This window comes from Triticum aestivum, chromosome 6D (assembly GCF_018294505.1).
Source record: "Triticum aestivum cultivar Chinese Spring chromosome 6D, IWGSC CS RefSeq v2.1, whole genome shotgun sequence".
Classification (NCBI taxonomy): domain Eukaryota; kingdom Viridiplantae; phylum Streptophyta; class Magnoliopsida; order Poales; family Poaceae; genus Triticum; species Triticum aestivum.
Window position 1 is genome coordinate 371,605,858 of NC_057811.1, and position 14,280 is coordinate 371,620,137.

Here is a 14,280-nt window from a genome sequence, read left to right on the forward strand (position 1 = left end):
TAACTGAAATTACATGGCGGTCTAGTATCCCACCCTTCATAATTTTTTTCCAGAAGGTATTTGGGTCCAACACAGTGGGATATAAAATTGTTGCTTTTCACATCTGTACCATCAACGATCGATCAACCTATGGCCAAATTTCATTTTTTATCAACACTGACTAATTTAACCTGAGATGGAACTAACCCATTGGTACAAACCAGTAAACAAAATATTTTGTGTCTAGAAACACCCAACTCTTTGTAACAAATAATAAGTGGCAAAAAAATACCCCAGCTAAATTTTCTAGCTGGAGTTCACACAAAAAGAGCAGGGAACACTGGATCGTCAGATGAATCAATTATGTCGCATTATGTGTTTTCATCTGTACATGTCACAAATTAGCAGCCTTAATAATGTAATAGTGAAGAACAAAAGACCGTATACACTCAAGGTTTTGTAGAGTGGGTGAGGCAATTGTAGTACCAAAGAGCACCCAATAGCACTGGTATATTCTGTATCAACCTGAAAGAAAATGCCTCTTTTTATCAGATGTCTATCAAGTAACTCACGCCCTACAAAAGATTCTCTAGATCTGCTGCTTGCGCAAACTACAATGTTTTACCCGCAAATGTGGCTAGGGGTGAAACTGTAATTTAGAAAATTGAAAAAAAGCAAAGTATATGATCTGCTACCATACACATGGATTAAGCTAGATCCTCTTATACCTTTTTCACGTCGCACTGGCTAAGCTAGGCGATGAATTCTCAGCTTAAAAGTTCTTCTACAGGTTAATTTCCTTTCTTTTTAGACACTTTTCATCTAGTGGACAATTGACCAAGTGGTTGAATTATCAAAGACATATGCAGCAGTACAGCCAATGTCTTTCAAACTGGTGAGAATGTTACATACCTCACATTCATCACCTGGTAAGGAGCAATGCTGACCGCCAGCATCGTTGACAGTGGAAGCTCTAGCTCATCTGCAATAGACAGACACACGTGCATAAGTAACATATATCTGTTCCATCTCTTGTCAAATATCATACTTGATTTTAAGCAGGACGTATGGATCTTCGTTGTTACTCTACCTGGAAAGGGTAAGAACAAATGCACTGCAAGCGCAAGAAAAGCAGTCCACAGCCCATATTCACTCCTAAAATTTGGAATAGACACCATAGGATAAGTACGCCAAAAGTAAGTATTCCTGTCTCAAAAAGAATAAACATCCAGTAGAAATAGCAAGAAAAGAGGAAAAGGTAATAATTCTTTTGGGCCAAGTGGCAGAACCGTACTTGATCCATGAGATTACAGGGCTAGGTGCTTGCAGAACAAACAATGGCACGAGGAAAGATTTGTGTATGCCTGTGCCTTTAGCAAGCAAGAGCACTCTGCAACAGGCAAAAGAGTAATAAATAAAATGCTCAAATAATAGTCCAACATTTTATGACAAAACTAAATATGTCACAGAATGGAAGAAACTACATGGCAAATAGCAAGAGCTGAGTTTTCAAAGAATTATTACTACTTTTAGTTATTCAAGATTGCCGGTCCTCAAGAAAGAAATTACAATTTGGAGTCATGGCCTGAATAGCTCCAGTAACTCATCCAAGATCTGAAGCAAGATTACCACCTTGGTGTTGACAAGTTAGTATCGTAACATGAATGCGATCGATAGTAACTTATGATGGATCAGAAGCATAAAGTAACACTACAATTCTGCAGCAAGCTAAGCAAGTCACCAAGTGGTCCAAACGCTGAGTAAATTTCTGCATTCGAGTTATATGACATTCAAACATTTAATACAAAAACCATGCATTGCACTTTCCTGTGATACAGAGTGATGCTGCTGAACACAAGGTGTCATGTTCATGTGTAAACAGACTGAATATCTAGCAGCATTCGTCATCGCAGCATATGGTACTGCAAGTACACTGTCTATCTAGTTCTTGTGAAGTGTGTTAATGTTGCTCCTACCTCCTAGAGCTGTGGACATGATGCGTTTATTTTTTTACTTGCTGTGAAAATATCAGCTCATGTTTGATCAAGAACCAACTCCATCTAACAGTTGTTGTATGATGCCCTCTGAGTTCTGAACGAGTAACCATCGACAGGTTGCAGAATCTATGACAGGATCATGCATCTTACAATCTGACACCAGCAGTTGCGCAATTTACAGCTCTCGCAAGCAAAAGCACGAACAGATTCGGAGCCCGGATAGGGCTCATGCGTTTCTGTAGGAGCAAATTGCACCGGAAAAGGTACTTTTAGGTATCGCCAAGGAGATGAGGGGAGGCACTCACGCGGCGGCCGCGACGGAGACCCACTGCGTCGTGGGCGGGCTGAGCTACACCGACGCGTTGCACACGATGGCGCTCCCCCGGCTCCGGCACGGCCGGACCAGCGGCTGCGGCAGAGCGGCGTATCCCCTGCATACACGCACAAAGAGATCACCCGACGGCACGGTGAGTAGACGGAAGGCGGGCGCCGGGGGAACCCGGCGAGAGCGAGCAGCCTCACATGAGCGCGTCGGTGCGCACAGCGGGGGAAAAGCCCGCATTCCCGGCGGGCCGCGCGCCTGCGGCAGCAGCACGGGGCAGGGCGCCGCAGTGGGGATCACGAGGCACGGCGAGATGGACATGGTCTCAGTCCCGTCACGGGTGGGCCCGTCAATGCAGGCGAGGGCAAGGGTTGGGTCGAGGGACTCCCAACCTCGTCTACGCGGCCAACGCCATCATCTATGTGTGGCCTGTGCTTGAGCGCGAGGATGGTGGTGAGCATGATTAATGGCGGCCTGCGTGAGCTTTGTGTACGTCGGTGCGGGGATGTACAGTGAGGAAAAGTGGAGGATGGGCCACGACCATGGGAGGGCGGGCGCTTGGTGGAGGAGGAAGCTCTAGGAGTGGACGGCGGCGAGGAATACGAGGGAGAGCGGCTGCTTCGGGCTGGACGGTTGTGGCGATTTTTTCAGGAGATAGATGAGATCGGGAGGAGCAAGGAGGTTGGGTGCCGACGGGGGCGTGAGACGTGTGTGCCTGATCGTTGCTTTTTGCATGCCATGCTGTGCGGGTGGCCTGATCGTGGGGGCGGAGGTTGATGGAAACGGCTCATTCGTTCGCTGGGTTTTTTCTGCGGGGATCGCACGAGATGGGGATAGCTATCGCACGAGGCGGGCGGGTGGAGAGGTCGAACCATCACGACGTTCGATCCTCCTTTAATAGTAGAGATGTGGAAGAACGCAGGGGTTCTCCCACATTTATGCGAATAGTTGGACTGCTCGTTTGCATTGCTAATTCATTGTGGTGACTTGTAGGCAATGCATGGCAAGAACAACCAAGGTGCTCCATCTGAGAAACAAGAGTCAGAAGATGTAGCTGCTGCTGCCGCGTACGCTGCCGCTGCTGTTGCAGAAGAACCTGTCTCTACTGAAGTGGCAGATGAGTAAGTAGACTGATGCTTGTGGCTTCAGATAATATCTTGTCCTGTTTTACTGGTATGACAGTGATTATCCTATGCAAAGATAGCAATTCTATACGTTACTCAGCTTGTTTATTGAAACTGGAGTCTGTGGAAACTAGAAAGGACGGTGCTATGTTCCTCCGTCTAACTGTCTTTCCTGAATGTTTCGTTTAGAACTTGACTTTTATTAGTGGGAAGATGTTAAGTGTGGGATTCATGTTATGGAACCGTCAACCAGTTCTACATGTGTGGTTAGAATTAAGGATTTAAGCTAGTACTAATGCTAGTTGAACCTGTCGCTGGAGTTTCACTGGTACTATTTCCGGCTACATATCTAGTGATTCCTTGCTAAATTCTCCAGTCTGTTGTTCAAACTTTGAATGCTCACTGTGAATCTATTTCAGCTAAGTGAGAACTTCAAACTTCAAAATTTTCCTTTTGCTTTAAAATGTATCAAGTGGTGTAATGGCCTAATGCTTACCTGTTTATTTTACCTGAACTTGTTTTATCCTTTCCATTCACATTTGTCAATAATTTACACAATTTTAAATTCTTGTTTTATTGTCCTAGAATTGATGAAGTATTGCTTTGTTTGTAAAGGCAAACAGAGAAAAATGACAGCTGCACTAACTTACCCATTGGTCCAGTGGAGACACCACAGCAGCCCTGTGAGGAAAGAAATACCGATAAGCAAGCTCCTCTTCAAGAAACTGATCTGGGCAAAGAGACAAAGATCTCTGAATCTAAGACATGCTTCTCAGATGTCACCAATACCGAGGGAAAGGATAGTTCAAACCAGCAGATAGAGGACTACAATGAATTACTCAGGAAGTACTATGAACTTGAGGTGCAAAGCCAGAAAGTTCTTGAGCAATTACATCAGACAAATTTTTGGAATTATCAAACCCCTGAACAATCTTCAGCATACCAACAGCAGCAAGTTCCTGCTTACATTGCCACAGCACCAGATCCAAACTCTTCAACCACTCAAACCTCATGCTGCTCCTTGAATGTTCCCATGGTTTCAATCTCCTGCTGTTCAACTGGGCAACAAAGTGGTGATTCCTCTGGTATGCCACCTAATGGAGGCTGCAGCATATCATTCACTTGTAAGTGCCTAGTTTGGTTAACCCTATATCCTTGTTTTCTTTGCCTATTACAGAGCTTTTAACCCTGTTCCTATCGCTATGGACCACATGATGTGCAGGTGATCATTGCCCTGGAGCAAGCACTACATATCCTACTGGTGCAGCCTTCACGCAGCTCCCAACTAAGGTATCTACTGGCGATGATCAAGTTGCTAAGGCTGCAATGATGACTGCTGAAGGTGCCATGAATTTCATGAGAAATACAATATCTGGAGATGCTGCCTCCTTTCCAAGTAAGCATTTTCCCTCGTATGAATGGTTGGTAGTTCTACTACTGTGCTTGTTCTGTGGATATCTTAAAGTTCTGTCTTAAAAGAATGCAATAGCTAGTTTCTCCTCTAGCACTCCTAATTTCCGCTTTTCAACTGTATATCAGATTGGTAGGACATTTTGTGCATGTTTCTTCAATGTAAAGGCTGACATTTAATTTCGTGAATGTTCATCAACTTGAGATCATAACATGCTAATACGTTTCATAGCACATATATATTTAATTTATCTCACCAGACACCTCTTCTCTTGATTAGACATAGGAAATGAAGGTGGAATTGGAAAGGAGAATAACACAACTTTGGGCATGAACCTGAATTTAGACACCACAGGAGCAGACAGTGATCTCGCTGTCGTACTGAATGCATGGTATACAGCAGGGTTTTACACTGGCAGGTAACCCTTGACCTCTCAATCCATAGTCCTCAGATTGCAAAGCAGCAATTTACTTTGTGGTCGTCTACATTTACTTTGTGATTCTCTTTTACTCCCTCCGTTCCTAAATATAAGCCCCTTTAGAGATTTCAATACAGACTACATACGGAGCAAAATGAGTGAATCTACACTCTAAAATATGTCTATATACATCCGTATGTAGTCCGCATTGAAATCTCTAAAAAGGCTTATATTTAGAAACGGAGGAAGTAGCACTTAGTTATTCTCCTTCCATAATGCAGAGAAACACGTGGCTCGCTCTATTGGCTTAGCACATATTGTATTGGGTTCCAACTAACAAGAGCTGAATTAAGTGAAGAACTTTCATGCTTGTACTTCACAGTTTTTCTTGCACCTGCAACTCAACCAATTGTCTTTAGTTCCTGTACACTTGAGTTTTCATCTCCGCAGTGGCTCATGCCATTTTGCCCCATGTTTTCTCATTAATCTGAAGTTTTTTTTTCTTCAGGTACCTCATGCAGCAATCGATGAAAAATCCCCGAGAAAATTGAGTGCCAAAAGCCATATAGAGGCTCACCAAGGATCCCATTCACTTCGGGAAGAACTGAAATATGCACTCAAATTATGATGTAACTGAACATGCTGATGGAGTTCTGCAACCACTGTTTTATGCCAGCCAGTACTTTTTCAAGCAAGTATTAGGGTATTCTTACATATGAATATGGATTTGCTGTGATTTGCAGTAAATGCTTGTCTGGATAGGTAAGGATTGGCTCAACCCCTTCAGATTGGCAGGAATTGTTGCCTGCCTATTCAACTAAGTTCCAAGTGGGTAAAGATGACGTATTCATGACCGTGTCGCCCAAATTTGTGAAATACAGTACTACCCACTATGGATATATATTAGCTGAATCCACTTCTCCAGTGTAATGAAAATTGTAATGTGTAAACTACTTTCTTCAGGTAGCCATTTGTGCCATGTGCACAGCTTTCATCAGCGCCTGCACTTGGCAGCTTCCAATCTTGACAGTTGGACGAAGAAGTCAGCCAAATTCGAGCAGAAAAGTTTTGGCTTTGATGATTTGTCCATGTAATGTGGCGGTCGCAGGACGGCACCTTTGGAATGTCGTGACTTGTATTCTTGTATGACCTGCCACCCCACGAGGCACGGGAGAAAAATATAGAATTATGGATATCCCGGTGAGAAGCAAAACCCACCCCCAACTCGAACGCACATAAAACAACAACGCATAAGAGCATCTACAGTTGTGGTCACCTAATTTTGGGCCCCTATATAGACGTGGGTGCTTCCATAGGAGGTGACCGGGCAAACGCATTTCTCATACTCCACAACCACATTGCTTGTATGTGAACTGTTACAAAAGTGAAATTCCAACAGACGATAGGATCTCATAGCTATATTGCATACTGCGAGGCTCTTGTAATTAGCTGCTGTTTCATTTTTTTTGCTGTGCCATATTATCAGAGTAAAGCCCGCAAGGATCAAAAAGTACCTGAACCAATTGTTGTGGAAATCTTCAAGGACTGTCACACCAGCAAGACGAAGGGCATGACTACACCAGTCAAAGCCGATGTTGTAAGTCCTTAATCCTCATGCCTATTTAACTACTACTTACTCTGATTTGTGCATTGAACTGCACGGTTTGCATCCAATGTCTATTACTCTTTTCAACTTTATACACAATTGTCTTAGCGTATCATGCACCTTACAAGGTTTAAAAGAGAGGAGTGATGTTCCTTTGATCTTGATATGTAACCTAGTTCAGTGCTGGACTTGCCCACACAACGTTACAATTGCCTATTTGTCTGTTCCTAGTTGTTTTGTGATATGAATGATGTCATACTATGCTTACCGTATTATAAACTTTGTCTCTTTATCCTTAGCTGTCAATACAATGTGAAGAAATAGACAATACATTAGCCATGGTACATGGTCATATGTTTGGAACCTGGTTTTATTATGTTCTTTGCAGTAAAATACAACTACTATTTTACACGGGTTCATCAAAATAAGTTCTGTATATAGATCAAAGCTATTTTGTTTGGTTTTGCTGCCTTCTTAATATCTTCAGTTCTGGTACTACTAATGTAAAAACTCAACTTTTCAGCAAGCTATGGAAAAAATGATGGAACCGCCACCTTCTGAAGGTGACGAGGCAACTATAGCCGCAATGTCACCTCTTGTTGCAGTGGGTCAGTACCTGTCCACTAACAGTGCCAAAAGCACGTTCCTGCGTAATACTAGGTTGGTTGTTAAGGCAATCTCGTCCAAACTGCCTCATGAGCAAGATATGCAAGCTCAAAACAATGTTATATCTGCGCTTCAGACACAAGTCCATTCTCTAACAGAGACCCTTTGTGAAACAAGGACATCCATTGTTCGATGTCGTCAAGATATGCATGGTTTTGAACCAGACTATCAGACATTTGCTATGTTCTTCAGGAGCCTAGGAGAAATGAAGACGAAGGTTATGGTGCTCCATCTGACAGTATAACATGAAAACGTAACAGCCAGGTCAAATGAACTGAGCTTCTGAACTTCTGGTGGTGCATTTATTTGCTGGACTGTTAACTTTTATGCCAACCTTCCTTTTGTTTATGGTTGTAATTTGTTTTGTTGCGATACAAAATTTGTTCTTAACGTGCAACCATCGACTGAAGAAAACAACAAGCCATTTTTGTATAGTGCAGGGTGTTCCCTATATTTGCACTGGTGGCGAACTTTGATGCCCGGTGGATGTAATCTGTGCAATCGCCTTAATAGCCTAGCGTTAGTTTCTGGCCTATTTATTTCCTAGTCTTATTTTTCCTTGTTTGCTAGTGGCCGCAACAACCACGGGCCATATACGGACCGTGGTAACCTTGAGCCTGCTACAGGGCGTAGGATCCATGGGCCTCCTAAGGGCCGTAGAATCAGTGTGCCTCAGGCCGTCGGACAAATGGGCCCACATGGGCCGTAAACGGGCGCAATTGGTATCGGGCCATCACGATAACGGGCCGTTAACAGGCCGGAAGACAGCAAAGGCTTAATTCTGTCATAGGCATAACGATTCGTTAATGGGCCAGAATATAGGACGGGCTAGAAACGGCGCAACGGGTTAACAGGCCACAAACCGGCCGATTCTAACCACGGGCCGAATTTGGCCCATTAGGGGAACATGCCAGTAACGGGCCGGAAGTAATCGAGGGCCGGAAAGGAGTCCAAGAACGTATGGGTCGTCAGTAGGCCGAAAGCTAACACGGGCTGGAAACGGCCCATGTGAATCATTGGTCGTTAATGGGTACAAAGAAATTTACTGTTCATTATGGGCCAGAGTCACCGTGGGCCACTAAAGGGCCCAAAGATACGAAAGGCCTCATATGGGCCGAAAGACGTCGTGGGCCATACATGGGCCGAAAGTGAAACGGGCTGGTGTTATATTCGACGGCCCACATCACGCTGTTGGGCCGATTTCAGGAAGGCCCTAACGGGCCGTAAATGGGCTATATGCGAACATACCGTTAACAGGCTTTTCATGGGCCAGCCCGCTAGCTTTTGACCAACTCAAACGGGCCGGCCTTTGTAAGCTAAATGGGCCAGTGTTGGGCCGTCGCACGTGTCGACATATCATAGGCGCCTATCTGACCCAATGACGAGCTGACACGTGTTCCCTTCGGCCAATGAGAATTTTACACGTGGAAAATCCCCATTGGCCCGGGCTGTTAACGGGTTATCGGATCCAAAACCGGGCCTGCTAGCTTAACGGCGACCCGTTACGGTGGATGCCATGTGTCGGTTACCCTTGACGAAAGCACTTCCATGACGCGTCATTTATCATCATGGAAGTGAACACTTCCGTGATGATAATTTTGGTATTGTTATGGAACACTTCTACGACAGCACATGTATGACTATCTTGATTCTGTCATAAAATCGTCATGGATGTACATGCATGACAGAAAACGTGACCTACTGTGACAAAAACGTATCATCACGGAAGTGTATTTTTTTGTAGTGGTTCTTATGATGTTGTATTACCGAGAGGGCCCAGAGATATCTCTCAGTCGCACAGAGCGACAAATCCCAGTCTCGGTCCATGCGACCAACAGACACCTTCGGAGATACCTGTAGAGCACCTTTATGATCACCAATTACGAACTGACGTTTGATAGCACACAAAGTATTCCTCCGGTATCCGGGAGTAGTATGATCTCATGGTCGAAGGAACTGATACTTGACATGAATAAAGCTATAGCAAATAACTAAATGATCTGATGTTAAGCTTACGGTTGGGATTGTCCATCACATCATCCAACCATAACCATCCTTAATCAACGAGCTAGTCTAGTAGAGGCTTACTAGGGACACGATGTAGTTTGTGTATTCACACATATTTTTAAGTTTCCGACCAATACAATTCTAGCATGAATAATAAACATTTATCATGAACGGAAAATATGATAATAACCACTTTATTATTGACTCTAGGGCATATTTCCATTACTTGATGCTCCATAGAAATTGTCATTTAAGACCAAAGTTTAGAGCAAAAATATCTTCATATATGTGGACTTCATCCTTCATTCCATCCAATATCCTTGAGGCACCATATAAGAACAATATCTTCAAATATATCTCGCTGAAAATATTAGTCCATAGAGATTGTCATTAATTACCAAAACCACAATTAGGGGCTACATGCACTTTCATCGGCGCTAAAGTATGTTTGCACCTGCTCCATGGTGAAGCCGTTGAAGGAAATGTGCCCTAGAGGTAATAATAAATTTGTTATTTACATTTCCTTATATCATGATAAATGTTTATTATTCATGCTAGAATTTTATTAACCGGAAACTTAGTACATGTGTGAATACATAGACAAACAGAGTGTCCCTAGTATGCCTCTACTTGACTAGCTTATTTATCAAAGATGGTTATGTTTCCTAACCATAGAAATGTTGGGGAATGCAGTAATTTCAAAAATTTCCTACGCACACGCAAGATCCATCTAGGTGATGCATAGCAACGAGAGGGGAGAGTGTTGTCCACGTACCCTCGTAGACCGAAGCGGAAGCGTTTAATCAACGCGGTTGATGTAGTCGTACGTCTTCACAATCCGACCAATCCAAGTACTGAACGTACGGCACCTCCATGTTCAGCACACGTTCAACTCGATGACGTCCCATGAACTCTTGATCCAGTTGAGGTCGAGGGAGAGTTCCGTCAGCACGACGGCGTGGCGACGGTGATGATGAAGTTACCGGCGCAGGGCTTTACCTAAGCACTACGACGATATAACCGAGGTGTGTAACTGTGGAGGGGGCACCGCACACGGCTAAGATAAATCTTGGAGTGCCTTTGGGGTGCTCCCTGCCCACGTATATAAAGGAGGGAGGAAGAGGAGGCCGGCCCTAGAGGGGGCGCGCCAAGGTGTGGGGAATCCTACTAGGACTCCCTAGTCCAAGTAGGATTTCCCTCCTCTTTCCTATTCGGAGTAGGAGAGAAGGAAAGAGAGGGAGAGGGAGAAGGAAAGGGGGGCCGCGCCCCCACCCCTTGTCCAATTCGGTTTGGGCAGGGGGGAGGCGCGCGCCACCTCTTGGCCCATCTCCCCTCTCTCCACTAAAGCCCAATAAGGCCCATTACTTCTCGCGGGGAATTCCCGTAACTCCCCGGTACTCCGAAAAATACCCGAATCACTCAGAACCTTTCCGATGTCCGAATATAGCCTTCCAATATATTGATCTTTACGTCTCGACCATTTTGAGACTCCTCGTCATGTCCGTGATCTCATCCGGGACTCCGAACAGCCTTCGGTACATCAAATCACTGTAACGCCCACGATGCGGCTATTTCTCCCATGTGTCGAGGCACGACTTAGAGGCATAACCGCATTGTGGTTTTGTCGCAAGAAGGGTCATCTTCACACAATCCCATGTAATGAACAAGAATGGGGTAACGAGAGTTGGCTTACAATCGCCACTTCACACAATACATAAATAAATTCTTACATCATCCAAAATCCACACATAGACCGACTACGGTCAAATCCAAATGAAAATAAGATAACCCCAAATGCTAGATCCCCGATCGTCCCAACTGGGCTCCATTACTGATCATCAGGAAACGAAACATAGTAACGACCACGTTCCTCGTCGAACTCCCACTTGAGCTCGGTTGCGCCATCTGCACTGACATCGTCGGCACCTGCAACTGTTTTGGTAGAATCTGTGAGTCACAAGGACTCAACAATCTCACACCCGCGAGATCAAGACTATTTAAGCTTATAGGAAAAGATGGTGTAATGAGGTGGAGCTGCAGCAAGCACTAAGCATATATGGTGGCTAACATACGCAAATGAGAGCGGGAAGAGAAGCAACGCAATGGTCGCGAAGCTAGAAATGATCAAGAAATGATCCTGAAACTACTTACGTGCATACATAACCCAGACCGTGTTCACTTCCCGGACTCCGCCGAGAAGAGACCATCACGGCTACACACACGGTTGATGTATTTTAATTAAGTCAAGTGTCAAGTTCTCTACAACCGGACATTAACAAATTCCCATCTGCCTCATAACCGCGGGCACGGCTTTCGAAAGATAATACCCTGCAGGGGTGTCCCAACTTAGCCCATTATAAGCTCTCACGGTCAACGAAGGATAAACCTTCTCCCGGGAAGACCCGATCAGTCTCGGAATCCCGGTTTACAAGACGTTTCGATAATGGTAAAACAAGACCAGCAAAGCCGCCCGAATGTGCCGACAAATCCCGATAGGAGCTGCACATATCTCGTTCTCAGGGCACACCGGATGAGCAGTCCGTACAACTAAAACCAGGCCTCAAGCTTCCCCGAGGTGGCGCTGCAAAGGGCTCTAGTTTCGACCAGCACTCAGAGGAACACTGGCCCAGGGGTTTAAATAAAGATGACCCTCGGGCTCGCGAAAACCCAAGGGAAAAAGGCTTAGGTGGCAAATGGTAAAACCAAGGTTGGGCCTTGCTGGAGGAGTTTTATTCAAGGCGAACTGTCAAGGGGGTCCCATAAATCACCCAACCGCGTAAGGAACGCAAACTCAAGGAACATAATACCGGTATGACGGAAACTAGGGCGGCAAGAGTGGAACAAAACATCAGGCATAAGGCCGAGCCTTCCACCCTTTACCAAATATATAGATGCATTAATTAAATAAGAGATATTGTGATATTCCAAAATATCCATGTTCCAACATGGAACCAACTTCAACTTTACCTGCAACTAGCAACGCTATAAGAAGGGCTGAGCAAAAGCGGTAACTTAGCCAAACAACGGCTTGCTAGGAAAGGATGGTTAGAGGCTTGACATGGCAATATGGGAGGCATGATATAGCAAGTGGTAGGTAGCGCAGCATGGCAATAGAGCGAACAACTAGCAAAGCAAAGATAGAAGTGATTTCGAGGGTATGGTCATCATGCCTGCAAGGTTCTCAGAGTTGTCGAAAGCTTGATCCTCGTAAGCGTACTCAACAGGCTCCTCGTTCACGAACTCGTCTCCCGGCTCTACCCACAACAAGAACACAAGCAATGGAACCACAATCAATCACGGGAAATGCACAAGCAACATGATGCAAAACATGCATGATATGCGAGATATGATATGCGATGCGTATGCGTGCTCCAGAAGAAAAAGGATGAACAAGGCAGTAACTTGGCAAACCAAGTATGCCACTGGAAAGATGAGATGATTTCGGTCGAAATCGATATAAAGATCACCGGAAACGGATGCACGGTTTGCAAATGGCAAGCAAAACAAAAATGACACGATTCTGCGATTAACAGCAAGATAGCACTAAGAGTACATCAAGCAACTATGCTACAGCACCCCAACATAGCAACAAAGCATATGGCAGTAATCCACAGGAGATGCTTGACAAAAGATGAACACTGAGCTATGGCTAGATCACAACATAACAGGTTCAAACAAGTATGGCAAAAGTGCAAAAGATATCAGGTTCACAGACTTGGTAAAAATACTGGACATGGCAGAAACAGCATCAGGTAGTAATGTTCAGAGCAAGAAAAACACATGGTACAGGAACTTAACATAGCAAAGCAAGGCATGGCATGAATCTACTAAATTCATAGAAAAAAGGTCCCTTACTGACCATAAGCCAAAAAGGATCAGAAGATATAATGACACCCATGTATACATAGCAAGTTTCGTCAACAGGTTTCAGACTTTGCAGAAAACAGAACATGACATTAACAGAAATTATGAGGGCATTTTGGTGAGCTTGATGCACTCATCACAAAGCAATGCATGACAAAACAAGCATACCTACAGAAAGATGGCATGTTTATGAAGCTAACCATGGCAAGAGAAAGCTCATAGCATGTATGGATCACCTACAACAACCTTGGCAAAATTGAATATCATGTTAACAATCTGCCAGAAATATTTTATAGCAAAAGTAGAGCAAGATTAAGAGATGCTAGGACACTCCATAATTGCAAACAAGGGCACGGATGGATAGAGCACAACTATATCTACAAAACATCCTTACTGAACATGCTCAAAAGAAGAATGGATCTCACTGTAGACATATGGATACATGGCAACAAAATAACAACAGTAACAGACAGCAAAAACCTAAGTCCCTGAAAACAGAAACATCACGAAGCCTAGTTTGCATGCTTGTGCTAGTCACCACATAGATCACAAAAATACATGGCATACACCTTTGTAAAGATGGCATGTAATAGATAAAAACACCTGTAGAGCTCATGCCCATAAAATGCACACATGAAAAGTAGCAAAAATAACAAAACACCAAGTTCTGATAAGTAACAGCAGTAAACATCATATAGCACTCTTGCAACAGCGATTTGGGCATCGAGATGGACTCAAACGAGCATGGCACAATGGAACAAAATGAAGAGCATCTCGTGGCGAACATTTCTATATATCATGCGCATGAATCGGAGCAGTATGCAATGACATATGATGCGATGAACATGAGCACATAATGTGAAAATACTTCGGGACTTAGAGAATT

The 14,280-nt window shown here is 44.2% G+C and overlaps 1 protein-coding gene across 1 annotated transcript in view; it reads left to right on the top strand.

Annotated features, from left to right (window-relative positions):
- LOC123145164 (uncharacterized) overlaps nucleotides 1–6,245 on the top strand; it is a gene marked incomplete at its 5' end in the record, with an annotated part of 8,013 nt that extends 1,768 nt beyond the window's left edge. Inside the window, 5 exon segments of the mRNA XM_044564502.1 lie at nucleotides 3,292–3,419; nucleotides 4,038–4,546; nucleotides 4,645–4,818; nucleotides 5,113–5,251; nucleotides 5,760–6,245. Of these exon segments, the coding sequence (XP_044420437.1) occupies nucleotides 3,292–3,419; nucleotides 4,038–4,546; nucleotides 4,645–4,818; nucleotides 5,113–5,251; nucleotides 5,760–5,802 (993 nt within the window). The 3' untranslated portion in view covers nucleotides 5,803–6,245.
- Between the last annotated feature and the right edge of the window lie 8,035 nt (nucleotides 6,246–14,280).